We start from the raw sequence: 26223 nt of genomic DNA, 5'->3' as shown, positions 1-26223 counted from the left end.
GCACACTCTTTGTCTGTTTGATTATTCTCCAGCACTCCTTCACCTCTAAATTCAAAAAAGATGCCCATTACACCAATGTCTCCCTGCAACAGATACATCATTACCTCGTCGGAACAGAGGCACAGTCTCCCCAAACAGAGAGAGCCTCTCATGGATCACATCATAGACTGGCTGGCAAAGGCTCCAGAGGAAAAGCTGAGGAAGATTCCCGACATGCTAAGAGCTTCAGATCTTAACTCCATGGCAGAAAAACTAAAGGCCTATCTCCCCCCACCATTTCCCCTGCCGGTGGCAGACGCCCTCAGACATCGATGCGTTGGTGGTTCTTTGTGTCCGGGGGTGGGCGTCCGGGTACACACCGGCTCACTCCTTGGTGGCTGCTTATCCGGGCCTGGAACCTGGGGCTCGCTCGGGCCACTTCGGGGGTGGGGTGCCCTCGGCCTCTCGGCCTGGGGCTCGGTCACTCAGGCACAGCTGGCTGCCGGCGGAGCTCACGGGCACGTCACTGCAACCCCCCTGGCTTCTGCTCCGCGGCTGCTGAGTGATCCCTCATCTGGGACTCTCCTCAGCTCTTTCTGGGACAGTGGCGCGGCTGCCCCTCTGTTGGTCTTCCTTGGTCTCTTGTGTTCTGGGGGCCTCTGGATGTCTGGAGTTTTGATCTCCTCCATACCTGCTTCATGCCCTGGAGGATGGGACTGTGGCCCCCCACACCCTCTAGCAGATCATTACATTAAGGAACCTTTTAAATACAAGCGCGCTCATGCTCACAGGTGTACACACAGGTGATCACACACACAAACTACACCCTTTTTGGCTCCTACCTCAAAGCACACTGTGCGCTGTCGATCTTACGTGCTGCACAATAATGTTTAATATTAAGTATTTAGTGTTATATTCCCATATATCATTGTGATGTTGTTTATTCTATTACTCTCGTTTTCTTCTGCTTGTTTTCTTCTTTCTTTCTCAACAGGTGATCCAGGTGATCGATATATGTATTTTTTGTCTGCTTATTTTGTTGGTTTTTGTTTTTTGCCCTTTATCCCCGTCCCTCTTCTCCGCTGTTTTTTTTTTGTTTTGTTTTGTTTTGTTTTTTCCCCCCTCTTTCTTTCTCCCTTTTCTTTTCCCCTGTCCCGTATCTAGCAAGTAAAAAAAAATAAAATAAAATAAAATAAACAATAAAAGGTAAATCAAATGGACAATTACGGCAAGGCTGGGATGGTCCATTTGGTAAAGTAAATCCGTTGGGCATCTTTCTTCGCCTTTAGACAATAATTCTGATGGCAAAAGAACCAAACGGGACAGGTTTAAAAAAAAAGAAAAAAAAGAAAAAAAGAAAAGAAAAAAAAGATATCGATTCTCCCGTGAGGGTATTATTTTCTTTCTCTCTCTCTCTCTCTCTCTCTCTCTCTCTCTCTCTCTCTCTCTCTCTCTCTCTCTCTCTCTCTCTATATATATATATATATATATATATATGTATATATATATGTATATATATATGTATATATATATGTATATATGTATATATATATGTATATATATATGTATATATATATGTATATATATATGTATATATATATGTATATATATATATATATATGTATATATATATGTATATATATATGTATATATATATGTATATATGTATATATATATGTATATATATATGTGTATATATATATATATGTATATATATATATATATGTATATATATATGTATATATATATGTATATATATGTGTATATATATATATGTATATATATATATGTATATATATGTATATGTATATATATATATATATATATGTATATATATATACACACACACACACACACACATATATATATACATATATATATATATATATATAAAAGAATCCAACATGGTGCAACCGCAACAACAACCTGTACTGTCAACGAGCTACCACATGGTGTCGCCCCCTCTCCGTTTATATCAGTGTTGGAAAAACCACTTCCTACAAATTAAGTCTTTATTTCAAACAATAAAATGTAGCCTGCCACTCTTGTCGTATGCTGTTGCTGTTTTTCCTCAAAAGACTCTAACAACTATCAAAAGCTTTAATATATTTTAATGTATTTCCAATCGATATATATACATAATCTTTAAAGCTAATGAAGCTGCGCGCTTTAGCTACTTCTGCATCGGGAGTCTTGTGTGTCAGGTGTTAAACATGGGGATTGGCACCGCTAGAGGTCCCAGCTTCCCAGGAGCTGGTGCTGTAGTCTGCTCATTAATATCGGTCTGACACCACCAGCGCCGCCGCCCCCTCCTGCCACGCCATGCCGGCTCGGCATCGCATCGGCTCCCAGGCTGTCGCATCACCGACCGGGGAGGGGCCCCGTTTCCCACCATTGGCTAGTAGCCTACTGTAGCCCATTACCGACAGCTTTACGGTAGAGTGTGTGTGTGAGAGCGTGTAAGCGGTGGTCTTTTTTATCTCGACCAGGCGCTCAGGCTGCCGGGTTTCAGCATGATTTTAAAAGGACTCTAGCTGATTTTCCCTCCCTAGCATCAGCCTTTGAAGCTCACCACTCTCCAAACTGAAAAGGGATGCGCCTAAACAGAAGCGGATACATTGTCCGGACACTGCGAGAGAAGAGGAGCATGTAACCGGGAGAATCCCAGCAGCAGCAGCGGCGCGGGGGAACCACCTGACTCTTTCCTCTTTTTCCGCTCACGATTTCCCCTCATAATTTAAGGCTTCTCGATGCGCTGAGCCAGTTCTTATCGTTGTTTTGGATATTATCTTCAGCAAAATGAGCGAGGAAGTGTCGGAGGTCCCAAAAGAGCTTCTGGGTAAGATACAAAAGCGGATTTGTGGCTGTGTGTCCAGGCTGGAACAATCACCGATACCCTCTCTATCATCTTCCTAACTCACAGCGTGCATGTGCTCCGTATGGTAACAAGTTTTAGTGATAGTATTGTAACCATAAAATCTATTGTGTTTATAATGCAGCCACACTTGGAGTGCAGTGCTAAGGCACAAATATCCAACCACAGTATAAAAATATGTATACAGGGTTATTATTATTTTTCTTTTAAATTCATTCATTTTAATATCATAGCAATACTAAACAGATCTCTCCCTAAAGCAGACTGCTATTAGTAAGAGACTGCAAATTCTTGAGCTCCAGTTAAGCTTGGAGATGTTTATACGTGGAGCACTGCCACAAGGTGCTTGTTCTGTTAATGTTTACATGGGAGAAGAGCCAGATAGTTGAGATGTGTGTGGTCAGCCTGTCAGTCCTCTGCACATAATTTTAACTCGCAGTCATCCTGGTCCACTTTAGCATCTCTAGCCTTCTTGGTAGCTGCTCTACTCTAACCCTTGTTTTCATGATCCTCTTTCCTCATTTGTGTTGAGTCTGGAAACCCCTTGGCTCAGGATCTCTGTTTAAGAAAGTAGTTCAGGTTTTGACACCCAGGTGTAATGTTGGATGAACACAAGCTTCATCTCCTTCATCTCAAGCAGGGTTCATTTTCTCATTGCCAGACACATGAGTAGTGGAGAATGTCAAGGAGGCTTTTAGGAAAATGCTGTCAGGTCATGTGTTAGCCGTGTATCATTTATACTATAGCTCCCTAACACAGCTTTTACATGTTATTTTCTGTGTACCCTGGCCTCCAGTTAGGACAGAAGCCAGAAAGAGTGTAATTTTACATTGCAGGAATTTCAGTGGAACTCTTGCATACTTGGATTTTTAACTAATTTGTGCCATTTTGTTTACATTTTCCCCGAACTTTTAAACATATATGTCTTTAACAGAGACTGGGAACCACTTGAATACTTTTAAATACAGTTTTTGCAGGTTTTTACAGTGTTTGGGTTTGTTATAGACGGTATTTTTCCTCCTCTTCCTAATGGGAAATTTCCCTGATGTTTGCTGACTAATTCACCCAACTCTGCACACTAAATATAAGGAATCTGTCTGCGTCTGGGTATAACCAGCCATTGTTTGTTGGTGGTGATGATTCAGTATCATGCAGCATTACTCTTGGCATCCTGCAAGGAGTTTCAGCATGATGCTGCAGATGGAAAAGTGTTGCATGAACTCAGACTGTTCTCTGCTGAGTAACAGGACATGTCATGTGCTTGTGCTCATGTTTTCCGTTTAACTTACTTGGTAGCGAGCAGATTAGGTCAGGACCGGGAAAACACTTTGAGTTTCAGCCTTTTGAGGATGGAATATTGAAGTGGACATATTCAGAATAAGCGAGCTCGTGCTCAAAATGTATTTTACTGAAACATGCTCAGACACATTCAAAGTTAGGGCAACATTTACTTCTCTGATTACACACCTAAAGTAACCAGACAGGCAAGGCTGCGTCAGCAAGGAGAGTTAGGAAACGGAAGGAGAAAGCTTACAGCGCAATGCTGATGCTGGTAGTAAACTTGACCTTCATCTCTATGATCTTTTTGGAGAGTGAGTTAAATATTTAAAATGCCCTTTCTTTCCATAAAATTGCTTTATGTTACTATTTTCTCACACACAGAAGTTTAAACATTTAGAAGAGAGGAAAAACAATTTTGCTCACTTTTGAAGCAAACTGGCTCTAAAATGACTTAAATGATTATTTGTCTCTATATTGATATATGATGTCTTCTTAATTCTTTATAGATGAAACAGTACAGTGCAGTAAAGGAGGGATTTTTGCCCACTCCTCTTCACAGAAACTTTAAGTCCTTTAGGTTTCTTGGCTGCTTCTTGTTAACTCCAAGCTTCAGCTCTCTTCAAAGATTTTCTATAGGACTGAGATCTGGAGACTGGCCAGGCCACTCGAGTATCTTAGTATTTATCTTCTTTAGCCACTCCTTTGTTTCTTTAGTGATATGTTTTGGGTCATTGTCATGCTGGAACACCCATCTGTTACCCCTCTTCAGTGTTTTGGCTAAGGGAAGGAGGACCTCGTTCAAGATTTTACAGTTCACGGCCCTGTCCATTGGCCCCTCAATGCTGTGAAGTCGTTGTGCACCCTTAGCAGAAAAGCAGCCTGAAAGCATGTTTTCACCTCCAGGCTAGACTGTGGGGATGATGTTCTTTGAGCCATACACAAAGAATCTGCCTGTACACATGCCTTCTTGAGATGAGGGACCTTGTAGGCTCTGAAAAATTTCAATCCATTACTTTTTTGTGTGTTACTAATGGTGTTCTTGGTAACTACAGCCCCACCTGCAGTCAGCTCCTCCCATGTAGTTTTGGTCCGATTCACCACCAGCATTCGATCAAATAATTATTTCCCCTACTGTGTCATGAGTGTATTTATTAGTGGCTTTGTGAAGCAACAAATCAGGTTTGACACTAAGTTAATAAATTAGCCAACTAATTTATGGAGCTCTCAGTAGTTTGTTTACGCTTTTGCAATGACATAGTTGTGTCATTTCCCCACCACCTCCAATTTAAACTGGTGTGACCTATAGCACACATGCTCTACCTACCAAATGCAAACACAGTTGCCTTGTAAAATAAGCAATCCTGTCACAGCTACATTAAATTGGCAGAAAAAAAAATTACATCCGAGTCCGACACGAGTGATTTGAGACCAAAATCTGCCCAGACCCATTAAAACATACAAGGCTTACCTTTGTGGCCTTTTGAGAGTCGCAGAGATTTTTCTGTGACTCTCAGATCTCTGCATTGAGGTTGCAAAAGTGCTGCAGCAGGAAATGGTGCACACTTGCAGTGAAGTTTATTTAGGAAGCTCAAGGCTGGCAGATGAACCGTTTTGCACCGTACCTAATTATTACTTTTCCTTTGATCTGATGATGGTGTGAGGAAGCCCGTAGGCGAGGATATGCGCAGCACAGATGTACATGCAGAATCCCCGTCTGTGTCAGACGCATGTGCGCAGACTGCGTTTGTGACTGTGTGTTAGGTGAATTAACGTGGAGAGGGGGCTGACCCAGTTCTCCTGTTTGAGCCTGTTCGCTGGTTGTTGACACTTCTGCTGGGTGTGAATAATCAGTCTGTAACGGGAAACATATACTCGGCATTAAGCCTCTGTGGGCCTGTGTTCAAACAGGTATGGATATACTCACATGCATAATTGAAATAATTAAAATTATTATATTATAAATTATGTTTTTTCTTTTCTTTTCTTTTCTTTTTAGAAAGAACATGTTAGAAAGTAGGCGTTAAACGTCTCAGTCGTCAGAAGAGGGATTCATGATCTGATAATTAAATGAAAACTAGAAGAAAGTCAATATTCTGTTATATTAAAATGGAACTTAAATATTTCATCTTTTTTTTTTTTCTAATCAGTAGATGTGATGGATTTTTCCCCTGTGGCAGATGTACACTGATCTTTCTCTGCTGCGTAAGCAAAGTTGGAAAGAGACTACAAATTAAAAAAAATATACATTAAAAGCCGCCTCTTCTCTTCTCTTCTCTTGTTGTAGGGACGGCATTTAACGGCATTTTCCCAAATTTCTCACTTTAGTCTGTGTCACTCTTTATTTATTTGACTCCTTATTTGACATCTTCTCTCCTCTTCTGTGTAGAGAGCGTGAGGGATGCGGTGGGAAGAAAAGTGAAGCTGTCACTGCGGAAGAGAGTCAAACTGGAGATCAAAGGAGACAAGATGGAGAACAGAGTATTGGTGAGTCAACTCCTGATGCTGCCAAACCATGCTGTTTCATTAAGGCTTGCATTTATCGAAATGTACTGATTTCTCCTAAGAATGTCAAAAATCTTCCTGCTTTTCCCACACTTGTCTTTAGCTGCACAGTTTGTCTTTTCAAGGTTCACTACTTTGATTTTTAGGCTGATTGCACAGCAGCCCTGAACTTTTCTAGACATGAAGGAGCGCTTCATTAAGAGTTCATGTGTAAAAACGGCTTGAGTGTGTGATCTGATTAGAAGGGGCAGTGGAGTGTGTGTGTAAAGCATCCAGCTGATAACATTTATCAGGTTTTATTAATAATTGCCAGTGCAGTGTCTGGCATTAACCCAATATGTGGGCTGTGTGATCTTCTCGGCAGGGTTTTGTAAAGGTTGCACAAGAGCTGAATTAATCAGACTTGGGGAGTTGCACTGTGATTGCTTTTCTTTTTTTTGGTAAGGATTTATTTACATTTTGGCTGAATTTCTGTTATTAAAAATATGCTGAGCTGAATGTTAGCAGTTCATATTGGCAGTGCCCTGCTGGCCCTTTTAGTAGGATTACTTTTATAATGAAGAAACATGTCACGATTGTCTGCCAAAAGGAAACACCTTTTTCCCTATAATTTCTAAGGATGTGTATTCCTGTTGCGTGTTGGCGATAAGGATATCCTCACAATGAATCTCCCATGCTGACTCTTAGCTTGTAAGTTTGGATACAGTTTGAGGGAGTCGAGCAATGGAGGTTTTAAAAGACGATTTTCAAGTTGCCTTATCTGTGTAGCTCCAAAGTGGCTGCTACTTTGCTGATAGTGTTGATCAGTGGCTCAATCTACAGCAACTAGCTTCCTTTGCTACTGGTCCGATACGTCATTCATTCATTCTTTCATTTATTCACTTATTTATCCATCCAGTGGTATCTCTGACTTTACACACCAGCCCTCAGTGTGTGCAGAAATCAAGTGGAAATAGCAGCTCAGACCATTAACTTTTGGCCGCAGATCAGTAAATCCACTAGCAGCTAAATAATTAATACCTGGTAGATCATTAAAAATGCACTTGGCTCTTTCTGTAATGAACAGGGACAAAAAGCTGATATAGTTAAGACAGAACAGTTGCCTTTGTAAATCAGCATCTAAGCAGGGCTCATACAGTTGGATAGTACTTTGTGAAAATGGCAGGAGTCTTTTAGTAACTCAGCTCTCAGTGGAACGTGGAGCTTTTTGTAATTCAGCTTTGTGTGGGGGAAAAAATGGTATATTTTAAAAGCTTTGTGAATAGGCCTGCACAAGATTTCTCACATTTCTTCCATCTATATGCTTGTGGTAATGCTAGCACTGCTAGTACTGTACAAGTCTCCTAGGGACACAAGCAGAAAGAGGTAAGAGACAAAAGTGATGAGCATCTCTTTAACATCTTCTGTACTTGCTAAATGGTCTGGGAGCACACTGTGGGGGGAGAAAGTAGGCCTTCCTCTACTAAATGAGATGAATTAGTACTGCTGGTTTCTGGAGCCATCAGAGTCAGCACAGTTGATGTGGAAGAGGTACAGATGTGTTATTTAAAGACTTCTGTTATTTGCTAGTGTTTTACTTGCTGCATAAAAGGACATTTCTGGTTTCATCCCTAATGTTAGCTGTAATTTTAATAAATCAACCTTTAATAACCCACAGTACTGCGCAAAAGCATCGAGCCATGTCTTATTTCTGTATATTTTGAATCCAAGGAAGCAGAATTTCTTGTAATGGGAGTGGTCTTAAGCAAGAGTTCTCCGGGCTTTCTGAAGGTATTTCAAAGTTTTTCTTTGGACGTTGGCTGCTTTTTAACTCATTTTCAGTCCAGTGCAATACCAAATGATCTTAAGAGTAATGACTTGAGTAATGAGGAAACTTCACAATTGGCAAGCCCAAAAAAGCCCTAAACAAAATCTGCAGCAGACGAACAGTATTGGAAGTCATGTCTTGTCAAAGTCATGTGCTTAAGAAATAGGAAAAGGGTCCAGCATAAACCTGACATAGAACGTGAGAGATGCATCTGGCCCTTCAGGTGATCCATTGACTATTCACTGAAGCCTCATCAGAAATGGTGTCAGTGGAAGGTTGACTGTCAAAAAGCTTGACAGTCACTTGAAACGTTTAAGGAAGGGAAACGGGGAGAAAAAGCTGAGGTATGCCAAATTACACAAAAACTTGATTGAAAATCAGTGGCAACAGGTCTTATGGAGAAGAGATTTATTGCAGAAGTAAAGTAGCCTCTTGTATAAGAATAATAAGATGAATACAGAGGGATGCACCTCCTGGGAACTTGGCTCTTTCACTTTAAGAACCTTGAGAATTGTTCACACACTGGTCTGCCTAAAATGGGTAAAAATGTGCTCTTGACAGTCCACCGTTAGCGTCCACAGGAATCATCTAATCTATTAATACAACATGGTCTCTGCAGAAGACCATACACGTGCAGACAGACATACACACACATCACATACACAATTGTAACTATCGCCCTGTCTCCTTGATGTCCACCAATTGCAATTTTCTCTATGTAACAAAGTATTTTATTCTATTTGTATAGTATTTATTCTGTTGTATATAGTATTCTTTCTACTTTGTATAGTATGTTTTTCAGTTTATCTCATTCTATTCTATTGTTTTTCCCTTTTTTAAACTTTTCATTAACACTCAAATGTAATTTAGTCCATTCTAGTGCTCGACTTGACGTGGCTATGACAACAATGTCGCTATGTAGGAGCTGGACACAGAGGCTATAGTAGTGCTCATACGCACATACGCACTAAACAAAAGAAAGAAGTGGGAGTCAGTACTGGGAAGTGAGGAATTCCAGTGGAGTGGCTCTAGTATTTCTTCCAGACGCGGAGCGTGACGTCGTATCGGCGCTCTGCTCGACTGAACAGAACAAGTACAGCGCTGTTTGTTGTTCTGCAGAAAAGCAGAGTTTGACAGACTGATTATGGAGGAAGTGGCTCAGAGGGAAAATAAACATGTCATGAAGTGTAACCTGTGAGTGTTATCTAGTGTTTGGCATGATGAAAGAACAATCTATTTATAGATTGCTTGGAGATTAAATGTTACTATCAAATATGAGCTTCAAGTGTTTTGGAAAAGTACAAACAGGAAGTAGAAACAGGATGAAGAAAAAGGGGTCGTTCAGCTAGTTTAAATGGAGGGTATAGCCAGTATATTATGGAAGTGTAGCATTCGCTGTTCAGTTTTTAAGGACCAAAAAAGGTGTAAAGTTTTCGAGTCCTTAAAGCTTGCATTATTATAGAATAGGTTAGCCATCAATACAAACTTAAGTCAGTTTAATACTATTGCAGTTTAGTACAGTTGGAAAAATTAACTTTATTAGGATTTGATTATGCAGTAAATGGAAAGTGTGAGGCTGAAATCTGTTCAAGTAACCTTGATGAGTAATGTGTTCTTACTGACACTGAGTAGAACTTACATCAGTGTTCTCCTCCTCCCAACGTTGTTAGGTGTTCAAATCATGGCAAGCAGCTCTCCTTTCTTTTTGTGGTTGTTTACTCTAATCTTGGTGGACAGCAGACACTAGGAAGTTTTTACATGATGTGATTTTTAAGTGACACCTTGCAGTTTTGCTGTTGGCTCTCTTTTACTTAAAAAGTACCCTATATCTATTTTCACAACAGTTTATCTGTTCTTTGCAAGTATTACTCAAAAACGTATGGATGCATGGAAAAGCTATCTAGAGGTGGAGCTTGGCTAAACTTTGAAATTGTGAACTTTAGAAGTTGATCTAGACCTGTATCTGAATTTAGGTAATTTCGGAAGCATGGATTGCCATTGTGGTTTAAGGGACAGTGGATCTTTCACATCATATGCATGTCACACATTATCTTCTTCCTAAGAAAGTTCAGACCAAGATGTCCTTCTTGATCCAAGGACATAATTCATGCATGGTATGGAAGGAATGTTTAGCCTTGGTGGAGATGCAGTCTCACAGTGCTCTTGTTCAGCTGTTTGCTCGTGTACTCATTCAAAGAGGGGTAAACACTCCCTTTCTTTACTTTTGAAATACTGAACCTTAGCCCTGTAACATTACAAATAAACTCCAACCTATATAGGATTTTTTTTTGTTGTTGTTGTTTTGTTTTTAGACAGATACCTGTCCTGATTTGTTGATTTACAAATCTGATATTCGAATGTGTCATGGAATATTTTTTCCTTGAGAAATGCAAAACATAAACAGGTCTCCTTAACATTTGTTTTTTGTGGTCATTTATTTACTTCTCTCGGTTTGCCGGACTCTGCTTGTATCAGCTAGTTGTCATGTTTGTGGCTTTCTAAGCACGTTGCTATAAAGGAAGTTGCAGAGAGTCCCTTGTGAACAAACCATGCAATGTCAACATTTTCAGTTATCGGCCATTATAATATGCTGAGGCCGATAGATCAGCAAAGAGCTAACACCAGCCTAACCCTAGTCTTATTTCCTTTTTAAAAAGAATCATCACTTCTTCTTTTTATTTTTAAAAAAAATAAAGTTTAAAATGAAGATCTTTATATTTAAAAATACACATTATTGTTTTGATATTTGATATACTGTCTCTGTATTATTTGTAATTTTCAGTGGGTTAAATGATCTGCAGATTGGTAAGTTTTATTGTTATGTACAGAAGACACAGACTTATAACCTTTTTGGTTATATCAAACAGGCACCCTCATGGGGTACATAGTAGAATAAGTGGAAACATTTTAAATGTAATACAATGAATATACTGTATAATGAACACTGTGCTTCGCTATTGCAGTTAATGCAATCTCTTCTTTGAAATGATACCTACATCAGTAGCGTAGTATTTTCAGAAGCCATCCGGCTGATGTTTTGTTTGATACATTTCTTTTACCTGACTACAGATGCCACATAAACTCGTAAACTTAATTTGCTTTAGAACATGCTCTCTCTCCACTGTGGCGTGTACAGATAATGAAGGGAGCAGTATTGTTATTTCCACTATCAATTAGGCTGTCTATTAAATACACACACTCCCAGCCTCGCTCAGGCTGGGAGTGTGCCTGAGGCATCTGTTAAGCGCACGAAGGCTTGATACATACAGCCAGCTCCCTGCTTTGAAGACGGGGATGAAGGGGATACAGATAATAACATCAGTCCATCAAACACACCCTGGAGTAGAAGCGAAGGGAGAGGGGAAGAGTAAAATGTAGTGTACAGGGCAGAGTGCATGGAGAATAATCAGTGGAGAAAAACCATCATAGCAAAGACCAAAGCTTCAAATCTTGTCCAACCTGTCACTGTTCTCTTTTCTTTAACCTCGAGGTCTGTCTTTATGGGAATTATGAAAATGGAAGTGACCCAGTTGTCTACTCCCAGATGATCACCTGTAATGTTCCCAAGTGGGAACCAGGAGTCCTCTAGTCTTTCTTTGACAGAAAAAGTACCCTCCACATTTTAAATTCTCTTTTTTTATGAGTGTTTTATTATTATTTTTTAATAGTGTGTCTACTTCCTATTAAGAAGTGTTTAAAAATGTCATAATCTAAAGTTATTATTGCATTTTAGGTGTCGCCATGACTGCTTTGTGAATTAGTGAACTAGTTTTTAAAGACGCACAGTTCAAAGGGAGAGCCCATCATCTCTATTGTGTCACAGTGTTACATGTGTTCAGGGCTGCCATTGGTCACTGAGCAATAATTTTGTGATATCCGGCAACTTCGTGAATCGTGACACAGCGGGATGTTCTCACTGGGAACTGGAGTGGGAGTTTAGGATGTGTGGTTAAAGCAGTCTGACAAAAACCACAGCGATCTTACAGGATCTTTCCTGTCCAAATACATCTATTTTTAGTTTGGTTATCATTCCTGTGGTTGGGAATCATTTTGGAACTTTGCATGGCTGTGTGCAAACGATTACTTTTTTTTTTCTCGCCTTCCCCTCTTTAACTTGAGATTCAGAGTTCAAACCGTTTTAATGATGTGAAGCACATCATGGCTGTGTGTATTAACTGCTTAATGCTCCTTCAAGTACCTCTGTGTTTTATCTCATTAGGATGTGATGATTATTAACATAATTAGGATGACATTTGGAGTTAACCAGGCAGAAAAAATGTGTCAAACAGGTCACAGGTTCCCTGCTGAGTATACTCTGAAGTTACTATAATACATTGTAGTGTTTAATCTACTATTTCAGATTTGCTCTTGGCTAGTACATGGGCTAAAAGCAAGAGACATATATGGTCCATACCAAAAAAGTGATTGTTTTAAAATTATGTTTTTTGAGTAACCTATGCATTAAACAGGTAATAAGTATATTATTTTCATAAGAAATAAATTGTTACATTTTATATTTTCTCTCTAAACTGTAGTAACTTATAGGATCAACTCTCAATGAAATAACTTTATTTCAAATAGCTACTGGCTGCTGGAAAAACATACAGATAATTGATGAAACTGAAACTGAGTTGCTGTAAACTGAGTTGCTTTTTCTCTTTTTCAGTTGTCTCCTTCATTTTCCTTGAATAGTTTTGATCCTTTGCTCATACCAAGGCTAGCTTGCTGTTGCTTATGAGCTCCGGCTAGCTTTAGCTTTAGCTATTTTGCCGTTGTTAGTGTCATTAAAATGTCAATGTTCAGCCAACTGAGGGTGATTTAAATGTCTGATTAGGTTTGTCATTAAATGTTATGCTGGCCCCCGTTTTACTTCAGGACATTGCTGAGCTTTAACTCTAACAGCATGTTAGCATGTGGCTGTAAGTGCAAGTGTGCGCTAGCAACTATTTTCCTGTCTTGCTGTTGCACATTCATGAAATGGACTGGTTTGTAATTAAACATATTGGTCTGGCTGGTCACTTGTCCAAGTCAAGAACTCTGAAGACTAATATTTTTCCAGTACTTAGAATTTTTATGTTTGTTTGTTTTTTAGCTTCCTGCTTTTATTTTTCCAAACACAAACACGGCTTTAGGCAATGTAAAATTTCAGGTTCATCTCCCTAACAGTGTGGTCAAGGATACACAGCAAAATGTTATCTCATTATTCATTTAAGTCAGTCAGAAAGGTCTCGACTGAATGCAGGATCTAGTTTAGTTTTGTCAGGGAGTCTAATTTTAGCACACCATGCATCCACACCATGCTATCAGAAACCTTTTTTTTCCCCAACCTCTTTCCAAGCAGTTTGGTTTCTGTAAAGTACTGGACCAGATTTAGCTGAATGAGCAGGGTTAATTAGGAGTCATTATGCATGGAGTTGGTTCTGTGTGTATGTGTGTGCGTGTGTGTGTGTGTGTGTGTGTGTGTGTGTGTGTGTGTGTGTGTGTGTTTTTGTGCATGAGAGAGAGTGTGGGTAATAGTATGGTGGGTCTAACTGTGTTATGATATAGCGATCAAAGACCCAGACAGTCTTTCATCTAATCAGCGCAGAGCAAATTGTAAAAAAACAAAGCATTAACATGGTCACTTTTGTATAATCGACTTTGATATTACAAGATAAATAAATGTTCACAAAGTACATCAATAAATCTCCACAGTAACAAAAATAGTCTCTAGAGTACACTTCAGCATTGCCTCAGTAGCTGAACACATATGCATGTTTAAAACAAATTAGTTTCATATATAGAAAAAAAAACCAAAAGAAGCCAAAGAGAAGCTAAAGAGGAAGTGTGGCTAACATGTATTTTTGGGGTTGTTTAAAAAGTGCTAAACTTCAGGTTAGTACCCAAAACATTATCCCACAGGGGTATGTTGTATCTACTAACACTAACAGCACATGGAAAAGCAGGCTATATGACACCAGAAGGTGTATGTGTATGTGTGAGAGAGTATTACCAGTATCACCATACTGCCTTTTCCATGAATAAGTTGGAAGGTTGCAGTTTTTTCCCTGTCATGCTTTAGTGGCTCAGTGTCTGTCACTCTGTGTTGTATTACCCATCACCAAGCTGAATAGTGATTGTGTTACAGCATTATCGAGCCCATTATGCCCTACAAAACCTCCCCGGAGAGACATTAACCTGTCACGTAGCGTGGCTCAATGCAAGTCCCGCCCACAGTCATTCATCTTTATTACTTCATAGGTCATGGGCATTGTCACTCGGAGTGTCTGAGTAATATAATTGACCCTGCCTAAGGTCGCTGATTTGATAGGTTTGGGTCATATAATTTCACACTATTGACTTCCAGTATGTCTGATTTCAACCTCACCTTTAATAGTCCTATCTTTTTTTTTCAAAATCTTCATAATGTGGTTCAATTGCTCTTGTCTGTGGTTTGGTGCTGATCTGCAGTGGCCTAGTATGGACAGCATCAGCTGGCTTTTATTGCGTGTAATTGAATGAGGTTTGTAGGTCACAGCAGCAGTCAGCATTGATTGGACAACAATGACATTTGTACACCATGTCATAGTAAACGGCCACAAAACAATGAAGGCTAATCAATGTAAGGTTTTGTGTCAAAAAAATGAACCCAGCGATCAAGTAAAGACAATCCTCTTATTGTTTCATTCCCAGACTGGCCTAATTCATGTTTTTTGCCTGTATGAATCCATATTTTAGGCTTGAAATTTAGATGTTGAGGCTTAAACCAACAACACAAGTCAGAACAGGATGGAAGCCCCAAACAGGCCACAAACATATTGGACACTTTGCTCTGTCACAGAGATTTTCACACATGCAAAATGACTGCAGTGACTTCTGAAAGCTTTTGCTGCATCAGGGCTCTAGAGTGCGACCAATTTGGTCGCAAATGCGACCAAATTTTTCAGTGGTGCGACTAAAAAAAATATTTGGTCGCACCGGTGCGACCAAATATTTTCGGGTAACAAAAAAAAAAAATCTCTGCAACTCTCCGTGTGGTCAACAACAGACACACATTATGCCCTATCGTGGACTAAATCAATCAGAGATGGTCAGGGGCGGGACCTCTCTGATTGGCCGTGGTTCAGTTGGAAGTGCAGGTAGAAGAGAGAGGTGAGTAGCTTGAATAAGGCGATATCAATTCATTAACGGATTCCACACAAAGACGTAAACACAGAGCGGACCCGACGCATCAGAATCAGCTTTGTCTTTCTCGGCTTTCTCACCCGACGGCCCGTAGACGGACACGCTGTCGGAGCTCACGGAGCCCACCGTCCGCGCTGTGTCATGCTGTGTTTTTGCGCTGATTCTGAGCTGCAGGTTTTGTCTCTCTCCAACCAAAATTCGCCGAGCCAGCAGCCAAAGAAGCAGCAAACTACGCTTCACATTTGATCAATGTCGTCATGAATTCCCTCTTACTTTTGCTGTTTTGCTTCCATCACGATAAAAATCACGCTTCATGCACAGCTCTCTCTCTCTCTCTCTCTCTCTCCCCCTCTCTCTGTACTTCAAGAACAGTTTCCCGTCTCAAATCTCTGTTTTCTGCATTATCCACTCGCTTATTACCCACCAGTCTACCGTTGTTTACAGCGCTGTCGGCCGCTGTCTTTTTCTTTTTTTCACTTAAATGACCTCGGACAAGAAAGCCTAGTTTCTGCTGTTCAATACTGAAGAAATGTAAACTTTTTTAAATTGTGCAAAATTACAGAATATTGCAGAATATTTTTAAGGTCATCTGCTATAAAAAGCCAGGCCAGAAAAATCTCCTTCATGTTTTTCTGTGTTTTATTCTCAGTTACTTTCACACAAAGGTATCTGCTGTGATGTTCACAATTCTGATGAAGTCTCACATGTATCAGTACTGATAAATGATCAGAATTATAATATTTCTGACTGTCTGAGGCTAAATTGAATCGAATCAGGACTTTGAGAACCGGAATCGAATGGATTATAGAAATCAGTGATGATACCCAGCCCTAGTGATCAGCCTAGGCCTGACAGAAGTTGATGTAGCTGTGGGTAATAAGAAAAGATGAAAAAAACTATTGATAACTTTTGTGTTAAGTTAAGGCCTGATCCGTCTGAAATTCATAGCCAGTGCTCTGACACAAAGCCATCAATCTTTGAATGCTGAAAAAGCACAGTGTATCCAGAAAACACATTATATGCTGTGATAAATGCACTGCCCAAGTGTCCCTTCTCCCCACTGCCTTTCAGCAGCATGCAACAGCAAACAGGTCGTCAGAGGAGGCCAAGATGATGATTAAGTTTAACATTTTCTACAATATTGACAAAGCACTTTAAGCACAAGTTTGTTAGTTAATAATTTAGAAATGAATATTGTCTGTATGGACATGTAAAACTGCGGTGTTAAGCGATGCAGTTGAAAAATTTGAGTGCGCCTAACTTTTGTGCCGGTACGCCTAAATTTTTAAAGTTAGGCGCACCGGTGCGCCCATGTCAAAATGTTAGTCTAGAGCCCTGTGCATGGTTGGTTTTTATAGTCTCGTTGCAGTTCCAGCTACATTATTATTTTTATTGTGGCCTTCTATAGACTAAATGCAGTTCTAGTGATTATTACTTTTTTTTTTTTTTTAAATACAGAATTAATGTTGGGCTCAAATCCCATATAGGAGACAATTGCACCCCTTTTATTAAGTGAGTTTTGGTCCTTGTATGAAGTCACATGTATCCATTTGTGTTAATGCTTAACTCCCAGTGTATTCCAGAGTTGGAAGCCAATTACCGCAGGACAAAGATGGGAATCAAGAACAAGCTGTATAATTAATGAGCTTTCAAGGCGCTGATAAACAGATTTTATTACCATTGAACAGCGTCAGGCTCAAGTCTTTATGCTAAACTAAGCTCAATAGCTGTTGGCTGTTTTCATGAATGTTAAAAATATGTTTTGTTTCGTTTTTTTTTTTATTTCACTTCCTATCAAGCATTTCACAAAATGTCTAAAAAATCTAAAATTGGAAGTCCTGCTGAAGGCTGTTGGTGTCCCAACATGATATGACCAATTTCCATTTTCCTTTAAAGGCACGGTCCCATTAAGGTACTATTGCTGTCACTGTAATGGTAGCTATGGATGTGAGGGATTTTTGTATGAAACAATAAATCTTTGCTGCCCTCACTGGTAGGCACCTATCACTACAAGGACTTGCATTCAATGCATTTATGTGGATGTTAAACTACAAGGAAAGAAGGCTGCTGGTAACAGCTAGCATTGCTAATGTTGGTCATGATGAGTGTTTTTGTTAATTTTAGATTAGTTGATTAGTATAATTTGTAAGGCATGATTAAAGCCACTAGATACTGTTTCAGTTAGGAAATTAGTGGCTAGGAATAATCCTCCAGTCTTTGACCTTTGGAGTACTCGACCCTCACACATTAGTGGTGCCTTCTTAATCGCATTTTACGGTCCCTCAAATGTGTCTGCCTGCGTATGTGTTTATGTTTGGACAGTGAACAGATGAGGGCTTTTATCCACCGCAAATGTCGGTCCAGTACATTCCTCCAGAATCCCGACTACATGTCGCTGAATGCAGATGACGCCGGTCGGATGCTGATTGGTTGGCAAGTGGGCTGGAAAAGGGAAGTGAACAACAGCAGAGTTCACAAGAAATGAGAGAAGCATGAAAAAATCAATAAATATACAATATGAAAATTACAGGCTGTGACTGCAGTGGACAATTCATTGTTTAACACTCAGTTTCACTTCAGCTCTTTGGATGTTAGAAGTTCGCTCTCCTGTGCCGCTGGCTGATGGCCCAGCAGCAGTACAAGCAAGAGTAACCCACAGACCGGTTGAACCACATATTTTATGCACTGGCTCAATCAACAACAAACACTCAGTTGGTTGGCTGACCTTTGTGAATGACAGTAACACTATTAAGACTTTGTTTAATGCTTGCAGTTGCCATGTTTCGCTGGTATGCACTTCCTTCTGATATTTTCGTGCAGTGCACAGCAATATGTGACCTCAATACATCACCTGTTTAATGGTTTCATAGAAAGAGCCACATCTGTTTTTCTTTCTTCCTTTTTTTGTATAATATATTTACTGATACTGTCTGGATTTCTAACCTGGCATCCCCTAATACTGTGATACAGCTTAAGCCTAGTGCCCAGCGCTGAGTTTGCGTGTGTTATTACTACCAGCTGATGTTATCTTGTCGCTCCAGAGGGAAACCACGGGTAATGCCAACCCCCTCCCTCCTCCCTTTGATTGCTCTGCCTTTGTCTGTGTCAGTCCTTACTGTATTACTGTTAGAGGTTTTCCACTCTGATTTTTTTTGTTACTTTGGTTGTAAAAATGGCACTCTCACCTCCTTTGCTGTCTCTTTCTTTTCATGTGATTCACTGTCTCACTCTTTAATCTCAGTGGTCTACAGTGATATCCGATTTGCCCACAAACTGGCTCACAGTCAAATAGCTACACACACGTTCACATGCACACATACACAAACACACACACCCCCACCCAACCTCCTCATTGTGTCTGGCTGGCATGCTGATGAATGAATGAGCCCCTGTGGTTCCTCCTTATCTCTGTAACCTAAACACGGACACAGCTCGTAGAGGATGGTGTGCAGGCTGTGGCACTGCTCTAAGGGGTGACCGGTGTTATTCCCATGTGTTAAGCTATAAAACCATGATACCTATCCTGGACCTGGAAATTAGAGTATAGTCCTAATCTGAAAGCACAGTCACTGGCCCTTTGAGTGCACAGATATTTTGTGTTAGGAGGTTAACAGCATTTTAAACTTGTTAGGGACAGAAGCAGCACGCAGAGATAATCTATGGTGCCTGATTCAATATGCAAAAATGTTTTTTGGGTTTAGTCTGGAGACTAATATGTCAACTGCTGCATGGATTTTTTTTTTTTTGCCTCTAAAGTGCTGTGATACATTTCCGTTGCTCAAGCTTACATTGTTTTCTATTCATTATTTAAGACCTTGTGCATATATGCTGACAGCTTCTATTCTGACTAAAAGAAGAAAAAAAAGCAGCAGTAACAATGAAAATAGAATAAAGCTTGAAATGTAACATAATCAGACACCACAGTTATTGATGCCTCGGCTCATTGCAGCTGTGGTCTGATGAGACCAGCCAATCAAATCTGTTCAGGGAAGTAGCACTGTCAGCCACCTTTGTTCCTCACTGCGCTCATCTCTCCAGCAGTAAAACGCAGAATGATGAACAGGCAGTGATAAAAGAAAATTGACGTCTCTCGTTCAGTTCTCTTCACGGCTGCTGGTGTAGTGTGGGAGGGATATGCACTGCAGGATGGTTTCATTCATAACTGGAACATGGTGCATTATTAGCCATTTGAGCTGTCTCCATTATTATTGTGCAGTGTTTGGCATGCTGGCATTTTTCTCAACTGGGGTTGCAGACAGAAGACTAAACTGTACATAATCATGTCTCCTATTTTATAACCCATGCTGTACTAGGAAAAGGTACTACATACTGGCGTTGTGCTGTGGTTTTGGCGTAGCGTGAGTCTGCAGACATTAGAGGAGCAGACCTCAGCTGCACCGTCAGCAGCTTATCTTAGCTGTGGAGAATCAATGTAAAATAAATGATTTCTCTGCCTGAATATAGAATGGTTAGGGGAGCCTTTTCTGGAGCCAATTTAGGTTCAACTCGACCTCTACGCAAATCCCACCGGTGATTACTTCTGTGTTAGTCCGACTGAGTCTTCCTACTCTATCAGTGGAGATAAGGGGTTATCTTTGGTACCAGAGACTTTTCCCACTGCAGGCATATGGCAGGAACACAGAAGAGCGCGTTTCCTCTGCAGACGAAAATTATGTGTTTGTTTTGTGGATGCTTTAAAATATATAAGTGAAGTGATTTATCAAAATGTGCAAACAAACATATAAATACAGTATTTAAGGCAAAAGCAGGTTGAAAGTCAACATTTAGTATAGCAACTTTTATACTTTAACACGACATGAGCTCTCTTAGACAACCTTTCTTTAACTCGTATTCAGGAATAGTTCTCCAGGATTTTATAAGGACATTCAAAGTTCTTCATTGGGTATTGGCTGCCTTTTCTTCCATTCTGCTTCCATAATGTTAAGTTCCAAGCTTTAGGGAGGTCAGTGCATGGCTTATGATGTTCTACTGAGTGGTAGTGTGTTTGAGATCATTGTCATGCTGACGAATGAAGCCATGCCAATCAGACACTTTCCAAATGGTATTGCATTCTTGAGCAAAGTCTAAAGGTACTCTAATGAGTTCCTAATGCCATCAAATTTTTGACAAGTTCCCCAACACTGCAGGTTGAAATGCAGCCCCAAGCCATGACAGAATTTCCACAATGGCTGTAGACACTAGTTGTTGTACCTCTCTCCTGACCTCCTCTTGTACATACTAACATCTAATTTTAACAAAAAATTTAAATTTTGGGTTCATCACTCCATCGGTCTTGTTGCCACTTATTTTTCAGTCCAGTTTTTGTGTAATTTGGTATACCTGCACCTTTTCTCCTTGTTTCCCTTCCTTAAGAATATCTTCTTGACAGCGATCTGTAATTAGTGTTATCCCAGTCTTGTTATGGAAGTCTTTCAGACCTAAAAAATTTGATCCATGTGGGATTACTTTTCTCTGAAACAAAAACTTTGCAAATAAGTGTAAATGCGAATTTTTTTTCTTTGTTAAATTTAATTTTAATTTTTTAAGCCAGCTGACAACCAACCAGCTGCTATCTCAGCACAGTTTTAGTATTTTAGTGCTGTAATGACCTTACATTAAAGTCATTTTAAAGAGAGAGCTGTTCTGAAGGAGATGTGGGATAATTACGCCTTTCCAAAAATGCAGACAGACTGAACAAACCCTAATAGAGAAAGAATCAATCAAGAAATTGTCATGGTTGAAGGAAGCACTATAGGAACATCCAAATGACGCACAGGAACAAGTCTGATGCATCAAGTCCCGATTCCTCAACCTACAGGACCAAAATTGGTCCTCTGTCAGCATCACTAGGCAGGTGGCTCTTCTGTTGTGGCTCACAAGTGTAATAATATTGGATCCATGAGCCACAATATTGCATTACTTTTTTTTTAAGGCAGTAAATAAAAACAAATTGAATTCAAGGAGCAGTTGGATAAGCGACCATAATAATAATTGACTATATTATTATTATTATTATTTTGTCTTTTTCATTAACAGTAAAAAGGGTGGCACACCATGCTATTGAGTAGGGCTGCACGATTTAGCAAAAAATGAGAATCACGATTTTTTTGCTTAGAATTGAGATCACGATTCTCTCACGATTTTCTTTTCCAATATAAATATTTATAGCACTTATTAACTGCACATCAACTTCGTAACAGTTGAAACTGAACATAAAAACAATAAATAAACATAAAAACAATAAATGCCTCACATTTTGTTGTTGCCGCAAAATGTTGTACTGCTTGAAATTCCGTCTCCACCGTTGCTCGACACTGCGTGTACAGAGCAGGTAGTGCAACAATAGAAAAATAGTTGCGGGACGGCACTGTGTAGCGTTTGTCTAGGGCAGGGAGCAGCAACCTTTAACACCCAAAGAGCCATTTGGACGCGATTTCCACACAAAAGAAAACTCTGGGAGCCGCAAATACTTTTTGACATCTAAAATGAACATAACACTGTATATATTGTTTTTTTTTTTTTACCTTTATGCTTTGTGTGAACAACTAAGGTGTGTTGCTTAAATGCATGAAGTGCTACAGAGAAAATTACATTTTAATTTTGTAATTAACACATTTTGAACTTGTTTACAATGGGACTTCCGCTCCTGAACCTCTGCGCACAGCGTCTGCTGTACGATCGGGGCTGTACGAAGTCACTTTCATCTATACGCACGACTGTAAGCTGCCGTCTGTGAGGGGTGAACGTGTTTGTTTTTGGAGAACAGCTGCTGACATAATGTGGATCCGAAGATCCATAATTGGCCTGCCTGGGGTTGAAAGTCTCGCACGGCGTTTCGGCGGCTATATCGGCTTCCGTAGGTGTCACGCTTATTTTGATCGATCAAAACCTAATAGAATATAATTTTATATTTATATTTCAATATCACAATAATCTTCCAATTTAGAACTACGAGTTAAAAAAAGAACTAATATAAATAAAATAGACTTTAGCTAATTACTTACAAAAAATTATTTATTTCCCCAAACCACGCGGAGCCGTAGAAGGACTAAAGATCCGCATGCGGCTCCGGAGCCGCAGGTTGCCGACCCCTGGTCTAGGGTGTTGATCATTTTCCTAAATCCCTCGTTTTGCACAGTGTTGATGGGAGCCATATCTTTGGTCAGGTGATAGGTAATAGCCTCCATAATTTCTTTGTGCCTGCGGGAGTTCGACGTGTATAGGGAAGCGCTGTATAAGGTTCCCGTTATTGATGTTTGGGTGGTTGACCGGGACAGATTTTCTCCTGTCACTTTCTCGTCATCCCTGACGTGTTCTCTGTTGTTTCTTTCCTGCCAATTTGAGCATCACGGCACAGCTTCTGTATCACGTGGTATAAGGCTCCGCCCTTGTCATTTGTTGAGCAGGAAGAGTGAGCGCTTGTTTTCATGCAGGTTATGTCCCGGATCAAAATGCGGTACAATCGTCGTCTTTTTTTTTTTTTTTTTTTTTTTTTTTTTTTAAATCATTGTCATTTGGAAATGAGATCGCACGTAAGTATGAATCGAGATCGCGATTTTCTAACGATTAATCGTGCAGCCCTACTATTGAGTATTCACTGATCTATTTAAATCCACTTCTATACTATTGACGCATTGAATCCAAAAACCCTGGCGACCCAACCCGCTCGGATTACGTATGAAGTAGACGTGGCACAGATTATATTGTAGTATTTTCCTTTTTATAATAGCTGCTCCAGTCCAGTGATCATCAGCCCTCTCTTACACTGAGTTACACCATCCCTGATCGCTCCAAGATATGAGCAGACAGTGGTTTGAGTCTCTTGGTATGCCTTCTCTTTACATACTCGCCACACATATACGTGCACACACACACTAGCATGAGCAATTATATGTGCTGTGCATGCAAGAGAGTTTTTCTGTTTATATTTCTTTATGATGGCATTCAGTTTGAGATAAAGGCTGAACAAGAAGGAAAAATAACCTGAGCATTCTCCTTCTTCCACAGCATGGGTTTTTCTGTGCCATGATTATTTTTTTTCTTTTTTAATATTCATACATTCCACGGCATAAAGACGAGCATACAAATCTCACATTTGTGCATAGTATTTAAAATACAGTGAGGCACAATGAGCCCACAGAAGAATGGGCACATTAAGAGATTATGGAATAAAAGAGAGGAAATGAGAGAAATTCACTACATTGGATCCACGGAGAGCTGACGGATTTCAGTGTAGTAACAGCAGAGAAGGTCATCACAGCAGCATTTGTTTTGACAGAGATAAAACAGCTTTGCAACACTTCCCTTCATTAAATGTCTTCCCGTGTGATTGGATTTACATCACGGCTTCTTATCAGCAAAATAGCACTTAAGCTCTATTAAGTTATTTCACTGGGTTTGGTCTACCACCGCCCTCGCTCGCCTTCACCCACAGTCTCCCTCTCTGTCTCAATGCCACTCTTTCTCTCTCTCTAGCTCTCTCCTCTTTACTTTTTGTGGTGCATAGCCTTAAAAAATACTCTTTTATTGTGCTGTGTTGACAGTTTCAGCCAGCACATCATGACTCGTTAATGTTAGACATAGTGAAGGACATGTCTGGCATTAGTTATGCAATAAAGAGTCTGTGTCAGCAGTGGATTGAGGGGATGTTGTGCTGGCTCTGTGCTATCCACTGACTGAAGATGTTTTGGCTTCAGCATAAAATGATTGAAACAATTAGTTAAACACTTTACCTCCCTGCTGCCAAAATTTCTGGTGAGTCATAGTTTGTCCAAGAAAAAAATGATAGGCTTACTTTTGGCTTTGGAGGGTAGAGTTTCAAGCTAATACCAGTGTGCTTGGTCAGAAGGTGTACCCACAGGCTCTATGAGTCCATTACATGGACATAAATACCTGCTAATTAGTACTAAGGCCTCAGAGCAGACTTCTTGGATGGTCTGTTAGTACAACCAGCCATACAGCAAGCCATATTATCTGGCAGATAGCTGCACTGAAAATGCTAGAGGAGGCAGCACACACAGTCTAACCTTATGACTCCATTTAGCACAAGTGAACCCTAACAGACAACCGCTGGCTACTCACATGACCTCTTATCCCCACACTGGTTTTGTTACTACAACCTCATGATAATGATGTTCATCCAGGATCAGCATTGCAGTTGACTACTGTCTGAGTATTCAGTTAGCATTAGCCAAGAAGTAAGCTAAACACGAGTAAACAAAATTTGGCTAACGACCAAACCCTAGCTTGATGGTATATTTGCTGGATAAGGAAAACATTTTAAAATGCCTACTATTTGTTCCAGAAGAGAGGTTTATATAAACAAAGGCATTTTATATATCTATAGATAGATTATTATGATGATGCAGGAACAACACCGGGACATCAGATACACCACCAGTGTATCAACCTGTGAGTCAAAGTAGCCATGCTCTTATCTTTAGGCCCTTTTGAAGTGTAAAAGGGTGAGGGTAAACCAAAATAAATAAATTTGCTTAAATAAATTTTAAGAGGTAAATTAGCTGAAGTAACTCATTCTGTTTTTAGCTTAGGGGTCTTATTCTTACGTGGAATGACTCTCTCCCGGAGCAAGCCTCAAGTCACCACTTCAGTTCTTGGCACTGCTACTCTGGGTTGATTTCTTTGCTCTGGGACACATAAGTATCTTTGACAGTGCCACAAATGTTGTTGCTTTTTTTTATTTTGTTTTTAGTTTTAATTTTGGACATTTCTCTCACCCACAACAAACCAAATGAAAAGGAATACATTTGAAACCGTGTGATTGATGGCTATAACTGAGTGTGAATGCACCCCAAGACATGATGGATGAATAAAGCATTTTTTGGTGGGGGGAAGATTTCCTGTGGTTGAGTGCTGCCACAGCTGAATGGCCGCAGATGAAACGCTGCTCTGTGCGGCTCCGGTTCCTACAGAGATTCAGACTAACTGTAGGCCAAAGTGAGAGTTGTTTTAAGGGTGTGAAAACTCATTGACATTCTCAGGCAAGACTTGGCACTGCAGTGTACGGCTTTCATGTGCGAGCGTCTTTTAGTGTATTCACAAATGTGTGTTTGCAGTATGGGGCAGCAGTTGCCATAGCAACGCAAAGTGTGTTTGTGTGGATAAATGGGTTGGCGGGCGGGAGATGGGAGGGGCGGGTGTTGACAATTTGACAGCCAAAAAATAATCTAGAAATGATAAAAGTATGAATGGACTACACAACAGAGACAAGACACACACACACACACACACACACACACACACACACACACACACACACACACTTTTACACTTTTCAGATCTGTGGATTTATTGCTAATCCTAAAAGTGGTTCGGTCTTCTTGGCCTGTACTTCTTTGTGTTTTAACTGCAAGTTTTTTTGGTTTGTTTTTGTGGGTTCTTTTACATGTGCACAAAGCAAAAATGATTTGTATCTAAAGCTCTGTGTCAGATGTTTGTGTATATGTGTGCGTATGTGTGTCTGTCTGCCGGTGGTATGTGTTTCAGGCCAAGAAGACAAATGGTGCTTTAGAGCTTGTGGCAGTTATCTTGCATGTGAGCCACCAGGATGTGTGTGAATGCTAGTGTGTCTCTGTGTGTATTACAGTGAGAGAGA

The 26223-nt window shown here is 40.0% G+C and overlaps 1 protein-coding gene across 1 annotated transcript in view; it reads left to right on the top strand.

Moving 5' to 3' along the window:
• Positions 1–2322: 2322 nt before the first annotated feature.
• The window catches only part of LOC134637915 (F-actin-uncapping protein LRRC16A-like), a 72006-nt gene continuing 48105 nt past the window's right edge, over positions 2323–26223 (top strand). Inside the window, exons 1-2 of the mRNA XM_063488477.1 lie at positions 2323–2818; positions 6522–6619. Of these exons, the coding sequence (XP_063344547.1) occupies positions 2779–2818; positions 6522–6619 (138 nt within the window). The 5' untranslated portion in view covers positions 2323–2778. The remainder of the gene's footprint in view (positions 2819–6521; positions 6620–26223) is intronic.

The sequence above is a fragment of the Pelmatolapia mariae genome, linkage group LG10_11, assembly GCF_036321145.2.
Source record: "Pelmatolapia mariae isolate MD_Pm_ZW linkage group LG10_11, Pm_UMD_F_2, whole genome shotgun sequence".
Lineage (NCBI taxonomy): Eukaryota > Metazoa > Chordata > Actinopteri > Cichliformes > Cichlidae > Pelmatolapia > Pelmatolapia mariae.
This window is presented reverse-complemented; position numbering and strand designations above follow the sequence as displayed.